Below are 21503 nucleotides of genomic sequence, written 5' to 3'. Positions count from 1 at the left end.
TTAAAACCCAATATTTTCATGTATAATTTATTTTATATAAAAAGCATAGAATCTTTTGCACAATATTGAAAAACTTAATTTTAAACCTGCTTTCGAATTATAAATCAGTTGCACTAGAAAGGTGTCGTTCAGTAAAAAAGGCATGTTTGCTCTTATGCACTTTCACAGACTTCTGAGGTGACTTTGTAAAAAAATGTGATATATCTTGATTGGTTAAAGCATTTTCTTCAGGCTCCCATTCCACCGGCACTGCTTCAGAATTTAAAATTGTTTCTGCTGTAGACCAACTAAATCTGACAATTTGTGGAAATCCAAAAACAGGATCTATATTACGTTTTAACCATGATTTCGTCATGGGGTCATTAGGATAGCCACTGCCAAAATCAGATTCGATACTTATTCCTTCCACAAATTGCCAAGCTCGTAAAGCATGATCTCTAGATACTTTTGCACATATACTTGCTGCACTCACAATTGGATATGTGGAATCAGCTTTTTTAGCCACTACAATTTTAAAGTCTGGAAAAAGCTTTTTTAACTTTGCTTGATATGACTCTGGTGGACCAACAGTATCAACATATACCTCTTCAATGTTCACACCAGCTTCTACAGCCTTTGTAATTAATCCAATGGCAGAATTCATAGATACCTCGTTCAAAGATGATTTGGAGCGTTTATACATACTATTACAGATAAAATTAGGTGATATTACTTCAACTGCCCATCCCATTTCTTCATCATGCTTACATATTTTATCAAAAATAGCATCTCTTGTTTGTTCCGTCAGGCTCTTAGAATCAGCACACCCTAAGTCAAATAAAAGCTGTTTTCTAGATAACGGAGCATAAGAAATTCCATATACCATAGGACCTAAGACCGGACCTCTTCCAGCTTCATCTACACCAAGTTGACAGGGCTCAATTTTACAAATTTCTGGTACCTATTATTAGACAAAAGTTAATTCATATGACTTCAACGTAAATGAAATATACAAATTTCTTACCGCTGATAAATGAATTTTATTTTTTCTATTGTCGCTATCTTTAAAGTAAGGTGTTAATTCATTTCTGCGCGTTATTTTTACATTTCCATCCTCGTCAAATTTTAATTTGATCGTTTCTTCATTATCCTCAACCTGACTTTCGTTAGAATTAATCTCTTCCTTGACATTGCTCATAATCTTCAAAATTAATCAACTTCCGTGATTGTTTAGGTCGCGCGTACTACTGAATACTGAAATGTACTGAAACTGACTGAAACTAACCTGTCATATTCGGATTAACCGCCAAAAACACAAGGCTGCCGCGCTTTGAACATTTCAATTTTCGAAGCAAGTGCCAAGTGTCCTCCACGAGTTTATTCCTATGTACTTTGAAGTATTATCCCTAGGTTTCTCCTATTCCTAGAAATATTTTAAACAGATTGGCAATCCTGATGTTGAGCTTGAAACTTTAACGCACTTTAACGGCTGTCTTCAAACGGTTTAAAGTTCTGAAAAGGAAAACGGAAAAGGAAAGAAAATCACACAAAAGAAAAAAATACATCGAAGTATGGAGTAGATTTTATTAAAACTGGACTAAAAAATAAACTATAGAGAGAGTGGCTTAAAAACCTCATATTCCGGTATTCACTAGTATTCATTCAGTCGTATGTCGCAAAATATAACCTCTTAATAATAAAATGTTAAATTTATCACCAGTGTCAATTGAAGCTTTACTATTTCAGCAAATTTGATTCCATCCAGTTCATTAATTTCTTTATACTTAGCGTAAATTGATAATATTACATCAAGATGAAAGTAATCGTGAAAAAACTTCGAGGAAAAGAATGCGTCGTTGATGTGAGTAACACATTGATTTTTTTTCAAGCACACAAAATTGTAATATTACATACATAAAATTTAATAAATTTGTACATTATTAGCTTCTATGAAGTACCAACTAATGAATAATAACGCTTAATATTTAAAATTAATCAGTTTTTTGTTCAATAACCTTCTATAAATATATAATTTTTTTCTATCTTAAATTTATAATTTACTTACAGATTCTTCCAACAGAAACAGTGTTAGAATTAAAGCATAAGGTAAGTGACCTTTTAGGCATTGATGTACCACAACAAAGATTATTACTCACTGGGAAAGCTTTAGCAGGCAAGCAGTTTATTGTTGATTATTGATTATAGCTTGATAAGCTTCATCATTATATCTATATATTTTCAGATGAAAACCCATTAAGCTTTTATCCTGGTATTAAAGATGGCAGTAAGCTAAATTTATTGGTGATAAAGAAGGCTGAAGAAGGAACCAGTGATACAAAGACTTCCCATCAAAAACATGGAATTCGTCTTTTGAGGGAAGAAGTTTCCAGAGTTTTAAGGCATTATTATACAAAATCAGAAACAGATTTGATAGTCGATGAATTACTGAAAGATTTGAAGAACAAAGTGAATCACCTAAGTTATGATGATTTAGAACGACTGGCAACAGCATTAATTCAAGACCAAGAAAATATAGTTTAAGATAATTTGACTTTAATTTAATGAATTCAATATCATAAAATAATTTTATTTAATAAAAGTCATGCAATTTTTACAACCTACAATTGGCAGCACACTAATTACGTTTTATAAAAATTTATTCACTAAATAAAAAGGTCAAATCGATAATTTGTTTCTAAAATATCTATAATTGTAGATGTGTTAAATATCAGCTAAATCCAGTTGACGAAAATATCTTGCCACCAGACAAATGAATAAGTTCAGTGATGCAATTTGTTGCATCTCTAAATTTTTCTGTAAAAAAGTTAAATATGAGTGTTACCTGAAAGTTATAGATAATGTAGTATAAGAAAGGTTCAATTCTTAATATTTTTTGACTTGTTGTAACAAAATGATTTTTTAAATATTTAATACTATTATCTATACGCAATTTTAATAAAAAAAATTATGTTTATAGCTGTGGTTTCTGTGGTTTGATTGCTCCTGCCTTTAAAATTTAATGCTTTTCATAATAACAAATTGTTGGAAGTCCACCTTATCAAATTATTCAATAAAGTATTTTTATATCAAGCTTATGAATGAATCAAATGAAGGAATAATTAAAGACATTACCGAATTTGCTCGTATAATTGAACATGCTCTGGCCAATGACCTTAAACAGGAACATGCATCAGGATTTAATGGCTGTTCCAGGACCACCAGTAATGCAAATATCCATTCTCCCAATCTATTTTCAATCTTTCCTATTTGAACGATGTATTCAACTAAATATTCTAATATCTGTTCAATTAAAGGCTGGCTTAAATATAATACTATATTTAATGTAGGCCTGAACAATTGAGTTTCTTCATCTGAAATACCTGAGCAGAGATTAATCCAACCAACTTGATCATCCTTATTTGGCTGCAATAAGATATTTCATTAAAACTAGTAAATATGAAGAAACTCTTAAAAATACTTAAAATTTATACTAGAACTATTTTTGGTGAATTATTGTGTTTCAACTCTTTTATCATATCCTTCAATTCTCTTATATATAGTCGTATTTCAGAAAAATCTACAATTTGACACTGTTGCCATTCTATAGCTGGACCTAGTGTATCTGGTGCCTCAATACAATCTGAAAACTAAAACATAATTTAATCAGAATTTTTAAATGGCTAATTCTCTACTTTATAGTGTGGCTTACAGGATTGATATCTATTGTTGGTTTTTTTAAGCGAGCTCTATCAATCTCTGCTACTACAATATCATCACACTGCTGTGCCTCTAATCTGTTATAAGATTTAAATAAATTAATACAGATCAATTAATTTAAACTAGGTAATGACTTTACTTACACCACGCGTTTAATATAATCTTCTCCTGAAGCTGGTGGTAGAGATAGGTTAATATCTTCCAAATCTCCTACAAAAAGAGCTGGTTCTTGTAAGCTCTCTGTCATAATATTTATCTGTTTATTACTTGCATAAAAAATAAAAATATTGAGTTCAGTTTTTATTTAAAAATTAAAATTTACAAAGCTTAATTACTGCCAGCTCTGTTTAAGGTTTTAAACTGCAGCAAACACAGCTGCCAATACTAAATATAAACAACCAATAAGCCACAATAAGCCATTGACCGGTTCAGGACCGGTTCCACAAGCCTTGTTTAGGGTGACTTTAACCAACCTCTATTAAACTAATTATGATTAAGTAGTGCTACCATCCATCCATATAAGCTCAATATAATGTTGGCAACGATAGAAGGTTTGACTTTAACTTCATGTAGCTCAGCGTAACAATGATTGGTGGGAGATATCTCTAGAGGAAATATAAAATAAATCCATTGGATTGAAGTTAAAAGCGGGAAGAGGACAAAGATTTTACAAAATTAAGCCGGTAAGTTGTTATATTTCAACAAAAAAAGAGAAATAAAAGATTTAAGAATGATTAACATCACCTTTATTAGGAATTCCTTTTCTTGTCATTACTTACAAAAGACATATGAAAAATTAAGGTTGGTTAGATGTGAATAAATAGAAAGCTTTGCAAAGTTTCTTAACATACATTATTAAAATGAATATACTACTTTTCAGAAATGAGTTCATTTAGAAGGCTTGGTAATTTTACCAATAATGAAAAAATATTATTTGTTGAAACATTGACAAAATATGCGAATATTATAGAGTCGAAGAAGACTGATGGTATAAGTCAGAAGGAAAAATGCAAAGCTTGGGGTGAACTTACCAAAGATTTCAATAAATATTTTCCACATAGCGATAGAAACGAAACCAGTTTGAAGAATCTATGGAACAACATGAAAAGTTCTACAAGGAAGCATTTTGCAAAATTGAAGAAGGAAACTTATGCAACAGGTAATTTCATATAATACACAAATTATTATTCATTTGTTATGAATAATAAACAATTTCATGCAAATAAATTGACAATTTTTGTAGGTGGTGGAACTTGCAATGTTAAGCCAAATATTCTATATGATAAAGTACATGAAATTATAGAATTATCTGTTGATGGGCTTCAAAATCCATTAGATTCAGATTGTATTAGGGGAGAAAATATAATAGAAGAGTGTGATGAGAATATAGACCCAGAGATTGTTGATCCAGATGACCCGGTATTTCAGGTAAGTAGTTTAAAATCTGTATAATAATGTATAGTTTACAATTAATGAATGCTGGTAGTGATAATTAAATATATAGCTTCGTTTTGAATTTATTATAGTACCTAGTTGATAATGAGGAAATAGAACCATGGAGTAAGTGGAATCCTCGAAAATTGAAATCACCTTTAAGCGAACCTTTAGTCAGGGCCATTGGAGGTGGGATACAAAGCTCATCTTCATCCAGTAATGCAAAAGACAAATTTGCAGGTGCAAAAAAGAAGAAACGTGCTACAATACTCGAAGAAAATTTGCTGCAAAGCAAAATTGAATTAACAAATTTGATGCAAAAGCACATGTCTGAGAAAGCTCTACTTGAAAAAAAGATACTAGAAGCTCAATTACGTAAAGAGGAGTTAAATGTTATTTTAGTAGAATCAGAAGCACTAATAAAGCATTACAGGTAAGGGCTATTTTGAATTCCGTCCTGCAATCAATTAATATTATACACCAAATGAAATTGGATATTCTTTTAGCCTGAATACATCATAGAAGATACCTCGTAAGATATATTTGCAGGGTCCAGCATGTAGAAATTGCTTTGTTAAAGGAACGTATTTCTTTGCGATATTTTATTTACTTATTACATTAAACTGTGATATTTGATTAGCATGTGTTATGTTTGAAATATTTTTAAATGATAAACGAAATTTACGCATCAAAGTTCCTATAATATTCATTATAACATAAATTTATGTTAAAGAGTCATTAATTTTTTATTACGTAATATTCTATTAAAAGTTGAAACGTGTCATACTGTAATATAAGTTACAGTCTAAAAATGAGGTTTCTGTTACTTTATTTGCAATTATAATACTTATAAGCAGACCATTTTAGTTATGTTCTTTTGATGTTGTCATTTTCGTTTTAAAATCGTAATGTATTTTATTTTCATAGAAATTAAATTACAATGTATACCGCATATTACTATATATTGTTGTTTCTCATTTTCGTGTTCTTTCCAAACAAGGCATATAATTGATACAGGGTATAATCTTCAGCTGATTCTGTAAAGCAAATTTAAAATGAAAATGGCAAGTTGCAATAAAATGAAGATGATTTTTCAGATGGTTTTATTACTATAGGATTTACAATAATTACAAAATCAGCTGTTAGTAAATCGCAACTCAAAGATTTGCAGAATGAGATAAAACATCAGTCTTTTTAAGTTTTTGTAAAATTTAGTACTTATTTATTATATATTATTCCGACGGTCCAGAATAGACTTGCTCATGTAATTCTTGTATTCTTTTTTCAATATATTTCATTTGAATTTCGTATTACTTGTCAGACTAGCATCATAATGTAAAACAATAAATACATAGATATATTTCATTAGTACTTTTTTATATATATTTTGTATTATCTTCAGTAAAGATACGATTTGATAAAAAAATATCTTATTTTTTTCGCCACGAATCTTTTTTATTCGCTTGAATGTCAGATATGTCATGACACAAATTTTGTATACTTGAAAAACGCATCTCATTTTAATTAATAAGCGTTAATATAAATTCATATAAGCCTGCATGTAAAATATAAATATTAGTGTATATTATTGTATAAAAACTTCATCAGTGTCGTATAAAATGTGGAATCCAACAAAAACATACTTTTCAAAGTAATTGTCAATTAAATATAATCGTTGGTTCTCGTGTAAGTTATCATCCAACACCATATTCATATTATTATATTGTTCTGTACTAACACTTTCTACTTCCTCGCATAATCTTGTTATATTATGTAATACTGCACACGTAACAATTAGAGGTAACGTTTTTTGAGGTGTCCAGAAACGCGACCCAATTGTCAATACTGGACAAATTTTTCCGAGTACTCCAAAACTTCTTTCTATCATCGATCTGGTCCGTATATGAGATTCGTTGTACAGAACTTCAGCCGGTGTTTGTGGATTAGCTAGAGGTGTCAGCAAATAAGGTAAGCATGGATAGCCCGTATCACCCAATAATATACTGTTGCCGAATTCTCCATTTTCGAAGCGACTTTTGATTCTAGAATTGTCGAAAATAGTAGAGTCGTGAGTGGCACCTGGCCAACGTGCTACTAAGTCCATTATTTGCATTCTAGAGTTTACAATTGCCTGTACATTAATAGAAAAGAATCCTTTTCTGTTCCTATAATTTTCACTATTTTCTCCACCTTCAAGAAAGTAAATATATTGAATTACATAAATGTTTAAATCAGATAATATGCAGGAACAAATTTTAATTTATTACCGAAAGATCTAATTCTTACGTGGAAACCATCAATGGCTCCTATAACATTAATAAATCCACCAAGATTAAAGTTTTCTGCCTTCACCCTTAAAACATCTTCAGGCTCAGATGGAAACTTTATAAATTCAGCGCTTAGTTCAGCAATAGCCAATATAACTTTGTGAATTATTCCATGCGCACTACTTTCAGAGATTCCACAAAAGTCAGCTACAACGATTAAAAATGAGCCTGTTGCTATGAATCTTAGTGTTACTAAAAGCTGAATAATAGGTGGAATTCCATGATTTCTGAAAATAATATATTTATAGATTGACAATATGTATATGAAATCAACTAATGTAATAAAGATAACTAATATTAAATTAGTATTTCCTAATTAATATTTATAATAACTTATATATAATTAACATTAAAATAATTAATGTTTCTGTACAAGAAATTATATCTAAACTAATCAATAATCTTTTTAGTTTTACAAGTACTATCGTATATAATTACTTTTCTGTGGCATGTATTAATCTATGTTCAATTTTTCTTAATACAAAGGAAGTCTGTTCCATGGTCAGTCGAAATCGCTTTTTGAAATCTACTTCATCGTACACATCAAACCAATTTATTCTCTCCCTGATTACTCTTGGTCGCCGATGATTATTTTGACAAAGTCGTTCATCATTTTCCAAAACTTCATGCAAAATATCGTTTTCTTGATACAACCATTGGCGTACATTTTCTTCAAAGCTCTCCATGCTGTAAAAAAATAAGAAACACTTTATATTTCAAAATTAAAAGTTTAACAGATGACAAATTATCTCATCTATCTTACTTTTCGTAGGTATTTTGAGTAATGAATAAAATGATCGATTATTTATACAAAAATAAGAAAAGGAATTCCTAAAATAAAGGTGATGTTAATCATTGTTAAATCTTTTATTTCTCTTTTTTTGTTGAAATATAACAACTTACTGGCTTAATTTTGTAAAATCTTTGTCCTCTTCCCGCTTTTAACTTCAATCCAATGGATTTATTTTATATTTCCTCTAGAGATATCTCCCACCAATCATTGTTACGCTGAGCTACATGAAGTTAAAGTCAAACCTTCTATCGTTGCCAACATTATATTGTGCTTATATGGGTGGTTGGTAGCACTACTTAATCATAATTAGTTTAATAGAGGTTGGTTAAAGTCACCCTTAAACTGGATTAAGTTAATTAAGCTATATTCTATGTGACATAAAATATAGCAAAATTAACTTAATCCAGTTTAAACAAGGCTTGTGGAACCGGGCTGGCAGTATACTTTGTGCAGTCTGCATTCCTTATATCAAAATTCACTTACTATAGAGCGTAGTACTATTCAAGATGGCGGACTTGGTAAAGTGGCTGCCCTGGCGGCCCTGGCTGGGGCACGATTCTTGAAACTGTGATCATTTGAAAGTCAATAACGGAAACTGTAGAGTTTCACATACGAAATTTAGGATAGTTTCAAGAATCGGTACCCTGGTGTCTTTTCAAAGCGATTCCTAAATGCATCGAAAAATTAGGAATGCCATACATCGCGATTACTGGCTGCGTTTCAAAACTTTAGCGCTACAGTAGCACTATACATAGGTAAGATACGTGTCATGATTAGTCAAATTGATTCAACTGACCAATCATGATATAGCGCTACCTTAGCTCCTTAAAATTTGAAACGCAACCACTGTGATATACAAGTTCACAATCTTCACAATACTTACTTAATTTTAGGGTGAGTCCGACCAAATCCTGTAAGGTAAAATTTTACAATGTAGGATTGCCAATTTGCTGTGAATTAGCCAATCAGCATACGTATTTTCGAAAAATTGGCAATCCTACATGGTAAAATTTTACCTTACAGGTTTTGGTCGGACTCACCCTTAGTTGACCCCGATCCGCTATTAGGTCTGTTCTTTTTCGCTGTTTGCTGCACTAGTGCAATAAGTTAGAGTGGAGAAAACATATGTTTGTCTTATTTCAACTAATTGCATTAGTTCGATAGTGCAGCGAAAAGAAACAAACGGATTGACTGCGAGTACTGAAAAGCTATATTTAATGTCACGCAAACTATAGATTACTAGTACTCACAGTAAATAACGGAACGCGCCCACTGTAGCAAAGAGAAGCAGACTAATTTTCATAGTCATTTTGAATTTTGAAAAAGTAGGAACGGTTAATTAAAGGATAATCAATTCCGTCATTAAAAGAAAACATTATGGTATTTTATTTATTATATATTTCTAATATTTCTTTATAGTTTAAATTCGTTTTATATATTCCAATTGTCAACAATTAAGGCTACGATAACCTACAAAACTGGCTGTACAGTGTACATATATTTTCACTTTTCCAGCAAGTTAATAAGTAATTAAAAGGAATGTAATTATGTAATTCTAAAATAAATATAAGTCCTACTTTTCAGATGGAACCTATGGCTTTGGGGTCACCCGCTGGAAGTCCTGCTCAAACACCTAATAGTCCTGGTGCAGGCTCTGCATATCTGCCAGGCTTCTTGTTAGGTGATACAAACACAGTATGTAATCAAATTAGTCACTTAAATTATCGATTATTAGTATTACGTACTATTTGCTAATATTAAATATATTTTATAGCAAGCAAGATTAAGTGTCATGAGTCAACAAGGAATTACATCTCCGATCTCTCATTATGGAACACCAGATTATAGGATTAATAGACAAAAAGCAGTTTTTGGAAGTGCCACTAGCCCTAATACATCACAGATTGGTACAGAAAGCCATGCAGGTGGTCCTCCAACACGTGGCTTATTTGATTCTTTAGAGACATCACAATCAATGTTAGGATATACTCCGAATAAACATCAGAGCATTATAAACACAACATGTACTCCAACTAGATTAATTAATATAACAAATAATAGCCCATTTTTGGATAATCCATCAACTTTAAATACCAATGAATCCCAAGGGCTTTTGCAGTGGGTGACAGTTTTCGGTTTTTCACTAGATGCAGTTGATAATGTCTTATCATATGTATCTAGTAGAGTTCATGTGGTAGATCATCATGCTGCTCCATTGAAGCAATGTAACTGGATACATTTAAAGTGTGCATCAGAACAAGAAGCCCAAAGGGCACTTTCATGCAACTGTAGCATTGTGTCTGGTTCAATTATGATTGGTGTCATTCCTTGTACAGATGAAGGTGTTTTGCTAGGATTTGATAAAGAAAACTGTTCAAAATTAAATAACAGTGTTAAATCTTTTACCGGACCTAGAAGACTGGTACCAGGAGATACTTCTATGAAAACTCCTATTAAAATTCAAAAAGCCCGACCCTTAGCAGCTGGATATAGTCAACATTTAAGTCCTCAATCTGTAAGGTCTCCTGAAAATATGCCACAAAAATCAACTGGTTTGGTTTCTAAAGCTATGGAATATATGTTTGGCTGGTAGCATTATTTATTTAATGTTCACCCACACATTAAATGTAATCAAATATAAATAACAAGACAAATTATTTGCTGAAAACAGTTTTAATATTCTTTTAAGGTGCACTCCATAATTTAGCTTTTCAGCCATTTGTTTCTTACTGTATAAATAGTGTAATAGTGTAATATTTTATATATTTTTTATGACTTATGTAGAAATTTAATGTTTAAATGAATACACAAAAAAGGTTAACAATTTGTATGTGAAATATTCAATTTAATAAAACTTGTGTTATTGATACTTTAAGCAAAATACACAAAATTTTTTCTAACACAATTTCTGTAAACACTTACATAGCAATGTAAGTATGAAATAAGAAAGGTCTGAATATAGAGTTATCATTATGTTACAGCTATATTTTCAATTATTTCATACAAATGATAACAAAAAATTACCTATATCTCTAATCAGTACAAGATTGGTTTATATACTCCATTTGTGATATATATATGTATGTATGTATAATATTTAATTATAATTATTCTTAAGTATATAATGGAAAATAAAGATTTATTACATTTTTCTAATAATTGAAATGTTATAAAGTATTTAGTTTTTCATATCATCTTCTACCTATTATGCAGTAATACAGATAAATTCTTACATTTCTTTAGTATTGCAATAAATAAATCGTTAACTCTTTTTTCATCTGTTTCAAATGTAATTATTTTGGACTCTCAATTGTAGCGCTACCTAAGTCGGTCATTTTTGGATATTTCACTTTCTTCTTGTCCAATTCATCTTGCGCCCATAGAATCATTTTTAATAGATTATTTAATCTAGGACTGGTAGATTCTCTGTGTTCCATTTTTAATATAGCTGCATTTAGCTCGCTTGCTATCTATTAATAGTTGAAAGTAAAAGTAATAATATTTGAGATAAGGAAATTAAATTATTAAATTTTATTTACAATTTTACCTTTTGACTATGAGTGGGATGGAGCAAATCACTAAATGGGCTTTTGCGAGGATCATCAAAAGCCAATAGAGCTAATGTACGCTCCAGCTCACATAGAATATTGTCATCCGACTCTCCTGCTTCGCTCAACTCATCTTGGGCAAACTGTAGTGCTTCTTCAATTCTACCTGAACGGATTAATTCTATAAGATGTAACTGCTGCAAATGGAAATAAAGGTATCTGTCATTATCCAGCAATTCTGGATGTAATTGGTTCACTAAATCTGTGGCTTCTTGAATCCTTCCATGTTTAATAGCATCCCTAATACGGATCCTATCATCCAATGAGCTAAGTTCTATTGTTGGCTCTACTCCAGACTCTTGTTGAAATTTTTCTGCAGCTTCTTTAAATCCTTCTTTTTAATAAAAATTATATAAGAATTTAACTGCTGAATTTTATATTATAGAAATTAATTCTAGAAAATTTACCAGTCACAAGATAATTCATGATTAAATTATTCATTGAAACTCTTTGAATATGGGAGCCTTCTTCAAGCTTTGCTACCCATTCATCTTTTGTGATGCTGTCCTGCTTCTCCGGGAAACTCATTTTACAGATGGGTTTGAAATCTAAATTTCTGATAAATGTTAAAATAATTATTTATCATAAAAGTATCTCATATGCAAAATTTAATGAGTATAAAGAGAAAAAATAATAAGAGAAATAAATCTGTCAAAATTAAATAAAAATTAAATAAGCAAATTTCTTTGGTTTTTGGATAAAACATGGCACAAATTAATAAGAGAAAATTGTTAATAGTTAATAATATTTGTAGGCAAATATTGTATGTTATGTACTCCTATTTTTAGCATTATTACCAGCCAACTTTGAAGAATATAGGTTCTGCTGTGTCCTGCTTAACAAATGTTTATTTACACAATTATTCGTGCCGAAAAGTGATATTGAAAAACGTGAGTATATGAAAGGCTATTTAATTCTTTCAATATAATATAAAGATCCAAACCTAAACAACCTACCACAACACAACAGCTATATGAGCTATATGTATATTGTACTTTGTAGTAGTATTCATAGTTACCGAGGCCGTCAAAATCTGACGTGTGTGGTAGTGAAGTATGTATAAGTGTAGTGAGTAGCACATACACATATGGAATACAGCATCATATATATATGTATGTACACTGAACGTACCCTTTTTGCCTCTTGCCCTCCTCCTTTCACATCATGCGATCAGATGAAAGAAGAAATGACACGGATGGAGATCCTTTCTTTACCTTCCATGTAATTTATTTTTCAGCTAATTATTATAAAAATATAGTTATCTAACTTTTCGAAGTTCGAAAGATTTTATTAAGATGTTGTCGTTTTGTAAGAATTATTTCGACAAATAAAATTGATAATAATATTTTTATATTTCAAGTGTTTGCACCTAAGCAGGATACATGAAATGCATAAAATTATTTTTCTTTCTACTTTCAGCTGCAATCATTTTTATTCGAAGCTTTTTATGCACAAGATGGATTAATTGGAATTGCTATGCTTGCGTGATATAGTTGCAATTATCACGTATGCTCATAATACAAATAGAATAAAATTCACACTAGATTTTAATATTTCGTTCAATAGCAAAATAAACACAACCAAATCATTTTTTAAATTCACGCGGTTTGTGATGCAGTTTTGGAGGGTGAACATTTGAGCACATCCTGAGTCCTGACTCCTGACATCCATAATTTGAGTATTGTAACTATAATGTAGTAATGTAGTATATATAGTATGACATATGTCATGTATGTATGTATGTACAATGACCGCCACTAATGGCCTGCAAGATTTTTTTGATGCGTTTAGGAACCATACTTCCCCATGGATTTTTCCCCGCCTGGACTGAGTGACTGGAAAGAGTATAGGATGTGTATGATAGGCTATCCTTGTTTAAATGCCTTAAAGAGAAAGAGAGAGCCTTATACCGCGTTCAACCTGGTTTCTCCAGGCCTTCGTTTCTTATTTTCCTATCTCGGACGTCGCCATTGCTCTTCTCTCTCTAACTCATAGATTTCTATCTGCGTCTTTGTCTAAAATAATTCTACGCCACTGGGTGATTTTTTGGTGAGTCTATACCACTGGACCCATCTGTGAGTCTTGTGAGAGTGTGAAAAGTGCAGAAATGTCAGTTTGGCAGCGCGGATTTTTAATCAAACGAGTGTTAGTATAAATTGTTAAAGAGTTTTAATTTGTTGGAAAATGTTAACCAGTTATAGTGAAGTTATAAAATTTTTAATGACTTTTCTGGATTATCGAAAAAAACAGGTATACAAATTTTTTATACTTCTAAAAACTTACATTACGTATTAAGGATATATATTAAGTTAATTCTTGTCAAAATTAACTTAATATATAAATGTATGAAACAAATAGATTCATGAATTTAAATAAGAAATACATAATAAAAAATATTATTATCATTTTTTAAATAATATGCAGATCCTAGTGTATTTATTATCATGTATAGTTAATTGGTAAAATTACTGCTAATTATAATGTCTCTTTTTCCTAGGCGTAAAGGTTCTATGGAAGGTCCTACCAGGAGTAAAGTGCATACGTCATAATGATTTCAACCAGAGGAATTAAGCAACGCTAAGGAATGGAACACAGTTTCAGATCACGCAGCATGCTCTCCACATCTATAATAAGCCAACCTGTTTTCTTAGATAAGTAATATTACTGATAACCATATATAAAATGTATTCAAACATGATCCTTTGTGGTTTCCCTTATGTTTCGCAGGTCAAATGTTCTAATAAGGCTGATGAGCTGCATCCAATTGGTAAATAAAAATGAGGCCAGGCTGTGTGTCAATTCTGCTGCTTCAAATTTGGAATCTCCATGCAGAAGCCAAATGGAAATATTAAAAAAAGATTTGTTATTCAGGTATTATTTAACAATGATCTAAATGCATCAAAATGGCTATTACTGGTAGTCATTTTTCAAATTTGTTTATATCTAAACTAATTTTCTTTGCTGGTTTAGGTCCAGTAAATATTAATAGATTTGGCTGTCACTATTTGATCTCAATAACTGTCCTGCATTACAAATGGAGACTAGTAAAGCTGATGAGCTGCAACCAAGTGGTGAATAAAAATGAGGCCAGGCTATGTGTAAATGCTGCTGCTTCGAATCTGGAATCTCCATGCAAAAGCCAAATGGAAATATTAAAAAAAGATTTGTTATTCAGGTATTATTTAACAATGATCTAAATGCATCAATATGGCTAATTTCATTTACAAATTTAAGAAAACTTATCCTCTTTATCTTACACTTTTCAATTTGAAATAAATGATTGATATTCCCTGAATGGATAGTCTCTTTTAATTAATATTATTTGTAAAAACAATTTATTAATATACACTAATAAACAACGATTATTTATAATAAATAAAATTGAAATAATCTTTATACAAGGCATTTTATTTTATTAAAATTACATATAGTTAATACCTTATAAAATAGCAATAATTTCATTTATCAATTAATAATATTTTAATAAACTAATACATTTTACCATAATCTACAAAGCTTTACTTCCCGAACACAATAAATACATTCATTTACTATGATTATAATTATTTTGAGCATGGATGCAAATACATATGCAAAGTAGAATTACCCATAGGAAAGTAAAAATATAGATTTATCTGTGGGATTCATGACAAATGACGACGTTTAAACATAAAAAGGAGAAAAAGTAAGAAGCTAATTAAAATCGTCAGAAAAAGGTATATTGCTCTTGAATCCATTGGAATAAATCTTTTATAATTCACAATATAATATATAAACGTAATCTAAATAAAGAAAAGAAAAATATTTTGAAAGATTAATTCATTATCCTGTACCCTACTTTCTATATATAAGATTTTCTTTCATCTCCATTTATCATCTAGGACAGTTATTCAAAGCAAATACTGATAGCCAAATCTATTAATATTTACTGGACATAAAAAAGCAAAGAAAATAAGTTTAGATATAAACAAGTTTGAGAAATGACTACCAGTAATAGCCATTTTGATGCATTTAGATCATTGTTAAATAATACCTGAATAACAAATCTTTTTTTAATATTTCCATTTGGCTTCTGCATGGAGATTCCAAATTTGAAGCAGCAGAATTGATACACAGCCTGGCCTCATTTTTATTTACCAATTGGATGCAGCTCATCAGCCTTATTAGAACATTTGACCTTCGAAACATAAGGGAAACCACAAAGGATCATGTTTGAATACATTTTATATATGGTTATCAGTAATATTACTTATCTAAGAAAACAGGTTGGCTTATTATAGATGTGGAGAGCATGCTGCGTGATCTGAAACTGTGTTCCATTCCTTAGCGTTGCTTAATTCCTCTGGTTGAAATCATTATGATGTATGCACTTTACTCCTGGTAGGACCTTCCATAGAACCTTTACGCCTAGGAAAAAGAGACATTATAATTAGCAGTAATTTTACCAATTAACTATACATGATAATAAATACACTAGGATCTGCATATTATTTAAAAAATTATAATAATATTTTTTATTATGTATTTCTTATTTAAATTCATGAATCTATTTGTTTCATACATTTATATATTAAGTTAATTTTGACAAGAATTAACTTAATATATATCCTTAATACGTAATGTAAGTTTTTAGAAGTATAAAAAATTTGTATACCTGTTTTTTTCGATAATCCAGAAAAGTCATTAAAAATTTTATAACTTCACTATAACTGGTTAACATTTTCCAACAAATTAAAACTCTTTAACAATTTATACTAACACTCGTTTGATTAAAAATCCGCGCTGCCAAACTGACATTTCTGCACTTTTCACACTCTCACAAGACTCACAGATAGGTCCAGTGGTATAGACTCACCAAAAAATCACCCAGTGGCGTAGAATTATTTTAGACAAAGACGCAGATAGAAATCTATGAGTTAGAGAGAGAAGAGCAATGGCGACGTCCGAGATAGGAAAATAAGAAACGAAGGCCTGGAGAAACCAGGTTGAACGCGGTATAAGGCTCTCTCTTTCTCTTTAAGGCATTTAAACAAGGATAGCCTATCATACACATCCTATACTCTTTCCAGTCACTCAGTCCAGGCGGGGAAAAATCCATGGGGAAGTATGGTTCCTAAACGCATCAAAAAAATCTTGCAGGCCATTAGTGGCGGTCATTGTACAGTCGGTGCAGCTCACTGCAGTCTGCATGCAGCCACTGCATAAGCTTAAGGCCGGTATTCATGGTCGTTACTTATATTTAAGACCGACTTAAGCATAGGTTATCTTTTTCTATTACTGTTAGGAGTGTTAGGTGAAAAAGGACAATTGGGGAATGCCGAATGGGGACTGCCGAATGGAGTTTAGAGATGAGTGAGGTAAACTGTGAGCCACTGTAAGTATATATAGTGGCAGTATATGTGTGTGTTGTGCGGTGTGTGCGTCAGTGTAGTGTATATATATATATATATATATATAATCATTTAAGGGTATATGTGTGTAAATCGTGCAATACGTGCATGCATGGATACAGCATATGGTGGCTGGTACTATTGGTAGTGGTAATTGGTATGTAGTGTGCAATCATGGCGGACCCATTAAGTTTACTTCGACAGTACAATGTCAATAAAAAAGAGATAATTGAACGGGAAAATCAGATCATTTTTGGTGAATTTTCTTGGCCTAAGAATGTTAAAACTAATTATTTGACATACGGGTGAGTTATTTGATTTTAGTATGAATGTTAGCAAACTTTTACCATGTTCAGTCTAGTCTTCCGCCGTTCGATAAATTCGTTTCGAAGTTTATTATAATAATAATTTACCTGTTTTATACTTAAGTTTTTTCGTAAATTGTTTTATTATTATTTTTTAATATTTGGACGAGTATAATTGGTTCAAAAGGTAGAAAAAGTAAGGTAATTTAAGATATTGCTTTAATTGGTATGAATTGTTGAATGGTGTTGAAGAATCATTTAAATAATGATTTTGGTCTTTAAATAAGTTTGTTGACTACACGATTGTTTATTTTTTATTAGATCGGGTAAAGAAGGAACTCCTAAGGAATATTATACACTTGAGTGTCTCCTGTTTTTATTAAAACATGTACAGCTTACACATCCAGTATATGTGCGACAAGCAGCTGCAGAAAATATTCCAGTTGTACGTCGTCCAGACAGAAAAGATTTACTGGCTTATCTTAATGGAGAGACTGCTACATCAGCCGCCATAGATAAATCGGCACCATTAGAAATCCCAACTCAAGTAAAAAGAACAGCTGAAGATGGATTGGATAGTGGATCATCTAAAAAGCCTCGTTTTGAAGAAACTCATGTCCAAAAGGTTAAAGAACAACTAGCGGCTAGATTGGATGCTCCAAAAGAAGCATCAGTAACAGTAGATAACATTAAATCGTTATCTGAAACTATGTCAGTTGAAAAAATAGCAGCTATTAAAGCCAAACGTCTTGCTAAAAAACGAACAACTATTAAGGAAAATGATGATATTGGAATGGGTTCTGATCTTCGTGTAATTTTGGATATGGACGTAGATGATACAAAAGACATAGTTTCTAGAGAGAGACAGTGGAGAACACGAGCAACAATTTTACAAAGTAGTGGCAAAATATTTGCCAAAAATATATTTGCAATTCTTCAAAGCATCAAAGCAAGGGAAGAAGGTAGGCAGAAAGGACCAACAGTACCTACACCTATGGTAACACCACGGTCGACTTCAATGAGACCACTGCCACAGCCTGCTGTTTATAATCGTTATGATCAAGAAAGGTTTATTCGCCAGAAGGAAGAAACAGAGGGCTTTAAAATTGATACTATGGGTACTTATCATGGAATGACATTGAAATCTGTGACAGAGGGTACCAATCCAGCAGTAAGGAAACCACCAAGCAATCCTACTACTAATCCTTCAACTGGCTTGTTACCCACATCTGCTGCAAAGCTTACACCTCAACAAGCAGCACAAAACAAACGGCCTAGTAGAACACCCATAATTATTATTCCTAGTGCCAACACTTCCCTAATAACTATGTACAATGCTAAAGATGTACTTCAAGATTTGAGGTATGTCAGCAATGAAGAAAAACGTGCTCAAGGCTCGAAGAGGGAAAACGAAATTCTTCTACAGAGGCGGAAAGAAGGGGGTCTAACTGTCCCCTACAGAGTCGTCGATAATCCGCAGAAATTGACAAACGCCGATTGGGATAGAGTTGTCGCGGTATTCGTTATGGGCCCTGCTTGGCAATTTAAAGGCTGGCCCTTCGACGGCAATCCCGTCGAAATTTTTTCAAAAAGTACGTATTTCAGTTCAGTTTTTCTTTTTAATCCTATTTTTATCGTTACATAATGAGTTATCTCCAAAATAAAACATTTTTGAATCGCAGTTTGTGCATTTCATTTAAAATATGACGAGATGAGACTGGATACAAACGTAGCCCGATGGGCAGTAACAGTAATTAATTTAAGCAGGACAAAACGACATTTGGATAGGGCTGCACTAATGATATTCTGGGAGCGCTTAGACAAGTAAGTTGAATTTAAAATAGGCAACCTCTACGATTTAACTCTATTGATTTGGCTATTGTAATAACTAATTTAACGTTTTTCAGGCATATGATTAAAAATAAACCACATCTTCGGTTTTAAGAGGCTTGTCGTAAAATATAAAAATATTGTCGATTTCTTTATACTTCTGGTTTCCATTAATAAACTTTGTAACTATTATGTCCTATAATTTCAGATAAATAATTCATATCAGTTTTCATAATATTCATCATGAAATAGAATATTTTAAGAAACTTATAAATGGTCATCATGTGTGTGTATGAAGTTAGATCCCTCCATTTTAAAAATTTTAATTTTATAACCTGTGTACTAGTCTGCCCTTAGTTTGTAGAAAAAAAAATAGTAACTATTTCGGGGCAAAACGTAAACAAATGTTTTTTATGTATTCTTCATTATTTAAAAAATGAGTTTTTAATGCTTGACATTCGGTGTTGATACAAAAAGTATTTAAGTTTACTTACAAGAACATATGATTTTACTTATTACCTGTTAAAGTATCAAGGTAAACTATCTTTTTCAGAATTGTATCAGCGTTAGTGTTCTTGTATTAGGAAGTGGTAGCTACAAGACTTATATGGAAAATTTCAGCTCAATCTTTTCGTTTTTTCCAGAATTATCGTTAAATAAATTTTTGATTGTGTGTGTCACAATTTTCTCTAAAACTACCAAAGATTTTTATTTTTTTCGGATAGTGCAGTGATATGGTTTTAAAGCACAATGGAGTACCGTCCAACCAGTTAAAATGTGAAACATTGGTTGCTGTGATATATTTTGTTAGGAGATAATTCTTTTTTCAAAGCTGCTTATTTGGTACGTTCTTTAGACCAATCATTACAATCTATACCATGTATTAAAAACTCATATTTTAAATAATGAAGTTTTAAGTAAAAAGCCCGGTTTTATTTGTTTAGCATTGAAGTAATTCATATATATCTTTTTAAGTTTTAGAAATTTGTAATAAAAACTCTAGTACAAGGTCGAACATTATTAACTTTCAAAAAAGGGAACGGGTGAGAGTGGCTAATTTATCGCACACAATTACTATGATTTCACTATTATAGAACATGTTTGCAATATTTTCGTAAAGGAACATTGTAAATACGAATCATGTAAATATACTATCTGTACATAAAAGTGCAAAAAAGTGTTAGTGTTCCTGTGAAACATGGTATATATATATCGTAAAATATTGGACATTGTTAATAACTGGTTAAAATATGAAAAACAAATTGATATTATACATTAGGAAATACCAGTCTTAAACGTGATGTATATAATAGTTAAATATGTCTCTCACATATTTATCTAATTTTCTGGTAAATACTACATCATTTCTTCATCTCGCATTAATATCATTAGTATTAAACGAGTTTAAGCTCCAACTTATGTGCCTGTAGTTAAGCGAAGTGAAAATAAATTTTACGCTATAGTATTTCATTGAGAAAAAAGATTTTTCAATCAAATCATTGTCAATCCATAAATTTGCTACACCATTTTAAATTATTATATCTTAAACATAAATTGATACATATTATTATACCAAGAGTTCGCAATGTTTAATATTAAAAATTTGTTGCATTAATAAAATCTTATACACGTAAAATTTTCTTCCATTTGTATCCTTATTCGAATTGTTGTGGATATTAAAACGAATCTTTTTAATCTATAAAGTAACACTAATCAGCTTATTTCAATGTGTATTCGTTGAAAGGTCGTCAATTTAATCACGCTCCGTTTATTAGGAGACAGAAATCATTCTCATTATGTATCATTTGCTCGGAGTCAGCTCCCCATACTGCACCATATCTTCCATAAATGGATTACATTTCTCGACGCGGTGTTAAATTTCATTGTATGCTTTGTAATTCAAGTCACGATATGATGCTTGCATTGCCAAGTCCCCAGTGTACGGGGCATGGTATTTTCTCTTCCCAAAACTCTCTCTGAACGCAAAGTAAATTCCTTCCGGGCATTCAGGATTGTTCCACAATACCGACCCTGTTTATCCGGCCAATCGAATCATGAAGATTAAATTACTGATGCTCTATCACTCCTGCAAATATGATAGATTCTTCGCAAACCATTGT

General features: G+C 31.3%; 7 protein-coding genes across 13 annotated transcripts; 4 read left to right on the top strand and 3 right to left on the bottom strand.

The window, feature by feature from the left end:
• Positions 1-60: 60 nt before the first annotated feature.
• Positions 61-1422, bottom strand: LOC136784931 (ribonuclease H2 subunit A-like). 2 transcript variants are annotated; one of them, XM_066745890.1, is made up of 3 exons: positions 1265-1422; positions 1004-1196; positions 61-940 (listed from the first exon to the last, which is right to left on the bottom strand). In XM_066745890.1, exons 2-3 carry the CDS (start codon positions 1175-1177, stop codon positions 98-100), a joined length of 1017 nt encoding a protein of 338 aa, XP_066601987.1. In that variant the 5' UTR covers positions 1178-1196; positions 1265-1422; the 3' UTR covers positions 61-97. The 2 variants fall into 2 exon arrangements, with proteins under 2 accessions (XP_066601987.1, XP_066601986.1); XM_066745889.1 differs by having other exon boundaries at positions 1004-1180; positions 1265-1420.
• Positions 1423-1496: 74 nt separating this feature from the next.
• Positions 1497-2955, top strand: LOC136784933 (ubiquitin-like protein 4A). 3 transcript variants are annotated; one of them, XM_066745893.1, is made up of 4 exons: positions 1497-1647; positions 1726-1840; positions 2047-2152; positions 2222-2955. In XM_066745893.1, exons 2-4 carry the CDS (start codon positions 1793-1795, stop codon positions 2518-2520), a joined length of 453 nt encoding a protein of 150 aa, XP_066601990.1. In that variant the 5' UTR covers positions 1497-1647; positions 1726-1792; the 3' UTR covers positions 2521-2955. The 3 variants fall into 3 exon arrangements, with proteins under 3 accessions (XP_066601990.1, XP_066601991.1, XP_066601989.1); XM_066745894.1 differs by having other exon boundaries at positions 1499-1623; XM_066745892.1 differs by having other exon boundaries at positions 1565-1840.
• On the bottom strand, positions 2655-4158 carry LOC136784932 (gem-associated protein 2-like). Its single transcript, XM_066745891.1, has 5 exons — positions 3840-4158; positions 3689-3773; positions 3471-3626; positions 3112-3402; positions 2655-2793 (listed from the first exon to the last, which is right to left on the bottom strand). Exons 1-5 carry the CDS (start codon positions 3941-3943, stop codon positions 2701-2703), a joined length of 729 nt encoding a protein of 242 aa, XP_066601988.1. The 5' UTR covers positions 3944-4158; the 3' UTR covers positions 2655-2700.
• A 599-nt stretch (positions 4159-4757) lies between these two features.
• LOC136784944 (uncharacterized) lies at positions 4758-5700 on the top strand. Its single transcript, XM_066745912.1, has 4 exons — positions 4758-4855; positions 4940-5124; positions 5223-5563; positions 5637-5700. The coding sequence occupies exons 1-4, from the start codon at positions 4798-4800 to the stop codon at positions 5650-5652; spliced, it is 600 nt and encodes a 199-aa protein (XP_066602009.1). The 5' UTR covers positions 4758-4797; the 3' UTR covers positions 5653-5700.
• A 3817-nt stretch (positions 5701-9517) lies between these two features.
• Positions 9518-11121, top strand: LOC136784934 (nucleoporin NUP35-like). Of its 3 annotated transcripts, none has more exons than XM_066745895.1 (3): positions 9518-9630; positions 9835-9945; positions 10025-11121. In XM_066745895.1, the coding sequence occupies exons 1-3, from the start codon at positions 9628-9630 to the stop codon at positions 10841-10843; spliced, it is 933 nt and encodes a 310-aa protein (XP_066601992.1). In that variant the 5' UTR covers positions 9518-9627; the 3' UTR covers positions 10844-11121. The 3 variants fall into 3 exon arrangements, with proteins under 3 accessions (XP_066601992.1, XP_066601994.1, XP_066601993.1); XM_066745897.1 differs by having other exon boundaries at positions 9538-9741; XM_066745896.1 differs by having other exon boundaries at positions 9538-9776.
• Positions 11122-11284: 163 nt separating this feature from the next.
• LOC136784936 (glucose-induced degradation protein 8 homolog) lies at positions 11285-12910 on the bottom strand. Of its 2 annotated transcripts, none has more exons than XM_066745899.1 (4): positions 12656-12910; positions 12266-12414; positions 11798-12189; positions 11285-11720 (listed from the first exon to the last, which is right to left on the bottom strand). In XM_066745899.1, the coding sequence occupies exons 2-4, from the start codon at positions 12384-12386 to the stop codon at positions 11544-11546; spliced, it is 690 nt and encodes a 229-aa protein (XP_066601996.1). In that variant the 5' UTR covers positions 12387-12414; positions 12656-12910; the 3' UTR covers positions 11285-11543. The 2 variants fall into 2 exon arrangements, with proteins under 2 accessions (XP_066601996.1, XP_066601995.1); XM_066745898.1 differs by having other exon boundaries at positions 11293-11720; positions 11798-12192; positions 12656-12906.
• A 4510-nt stretch (positions 12911-17420) lies between these two features.
• On the top strand, positions 17421-21009 carry LOC136784929 (parafibromin-like). Its single transcript, XM_066745886.1, has 4 exons — positions 17421-17553; positions 17875-19145; positions 19236-19377; positions 19461-21009. Exons 1-4 carry the CDS (start codon positions 17423-17425, stop codon positions 19495-19497), a joined length of 1581 nt encoding a protein of 526 aa, XP_066601983.1. The 5' UTR covers positions 17421-17422; the 3' UTR covers positions 19498-21009.
• The last annotated feature ends 494 nt before the right edge of the window (positions 21010-21503 follow it).

The sequence above is a fragment of the Prorops nasuta genome, unplaced genomic scaffold, assembly GCF_024137725.1.
Source record: "Prorops nasuta isolate Cenicafe-Biocafe unplaced genomic scaffold, Cenicafe_Pnas_1.2 PNAS00104, whole genome shotgun sequence".
Taxonomy (NCBI): domain Eukaryota; kingdom Metazoa; phylum Arthropoda; class Insecta; order Hymenoptera; family Bethylidae; genus Prorops; species Prorops nasuta.
The sequence above is the reverse complement of the archived record's forward strand: the minus strand, read 5'-3'. Positions and strand labels throughout refer to the sequence as shown.

Bases quoted from the DNA above. Each gene is read 5' to 3' on its own strand.
- LOC136784933 (XM_066745893.1), top strand. From the start codon at position 1,793: ATGAAAGTAATCGTGAAAAAACTTCGAGGAAAAGAATGCGTCGTTGAT. The intron at 1,841-2,046 runs GTGAGTAACACA...ATTTACTTACAG, and splicing joins GAAAAGAATGCGTCGTTGAT to ATTCTTCCAACAGAAACAGT. The intron at 2,153-2,221 runs GCAAGCAGTTTA...ATATATTTTCAG, and splicing joins CACTGGGAAAGCTTTAGCAG to ATGAAAACCCATTAAGCTTT.
- LOC136784932 (XM_066745891.1), bottom strand. From the start codon at position 3,943: ATGACAGAGAGCTTACAAGAACCAGCTCTTTTTGTAGGAGATTTGGAA. The intron at 3,627-3,688 runs GTAAGCCACACT...ATTATGTTTTAG, and splicing joins CAACAATAGATATCAATCCT to TTTTCAGATTGTATTGAGGC. The intron at 3,403-3,470 runs GTATAAATTTTA...ATCTTATTGCAG, and splicing joins ATTCACCAAAAATAGTTCTA to CCAAATAAGGATGATCAAGT.
- LOC136784931 (XM_066745890.1), bottom strand. From the start codon at position 1,177: ATGAGCAATGTCAAGGAAGAGATTAATTCTAACGAAAGTCAGGTTGAG. The intron at 941-1,003 runs GTAAGAAATTTG...GTCTAATAATAG, and splicing joins ATAAAATTCATTTATCAGCG to GTACCAGAAATTTGTAAAAT.
- LOC136784944 (XM_066745912.1), top strand. From the start codon at position 4,798: ATGAAAAGTTCTACAAGGAAGCATTTTGCAAAATTGAAGAAGGAAACT. The intron at 4,856-4,939 runs GTAATTTCATAT...CAATTTTTGTAG, and splicing joins GAAGGAAACTTATGCAACAG to GTGGTGGAACTTGCAATGTT. The intron at 5,125-5,222 runs GTAAGTAGTTTA...AATTTATTATAG, and splicing joins CAGATGACCCGGTATTTCAG to TACCTAGTTGATAATGAGGA.
- LOC136784929 (XM_066745886.1), top strand. From the start codon at position 17,423: ATGGCGGACCCATTAAGTTTACTTCGACAGTACAATGTCAATAAAAAA. The intron at 19,146-19,235 runs GTACGTATTTCA...TTTGAATCGCAG, and splicing joins CGTCGAAATTTTTTCAAAAA to TTTGTGCATTTCATTTAAAA. The intron at 19,378-19,460 runs GTAAGTTGAATT...AACGTTTTTCAG, and splicing joins TTCTGGGAGCGCTTAGACAA to GCATATGATTAAAAATAAAC.
- LOC136784934 (XM_066745895.1), top strand. The intron at 9,946-10,024 runs GTATGTAATCAA...TATATTTTATAG, and splicing joins TGTTAGGTGATACAAACACA to CAAGCAAGATTAAGTGTCAT.
- LOC136784936 (XM_066745898.1), bottom strand. From the start codon at position 12,386: ATGAGTTTCCCGGAGAAGCAGGACAGCATCACAAAAGATGAATGGGTA. The intron at 12,193-12,265 runs GTAAATTTTCTA...TTTATTAAAAAG, and splicing joins CATGAATTATCTTGTGACTG to AAGGATTTAAAGAAGCTGCA. The intron at 11,721-11,797 runs GTAAAATTGTAA...AACTATTAATAG, and splicing joins ATCCCACTCATAGTCAAAAG to ATAGCAAGCGAGCTAAATGC.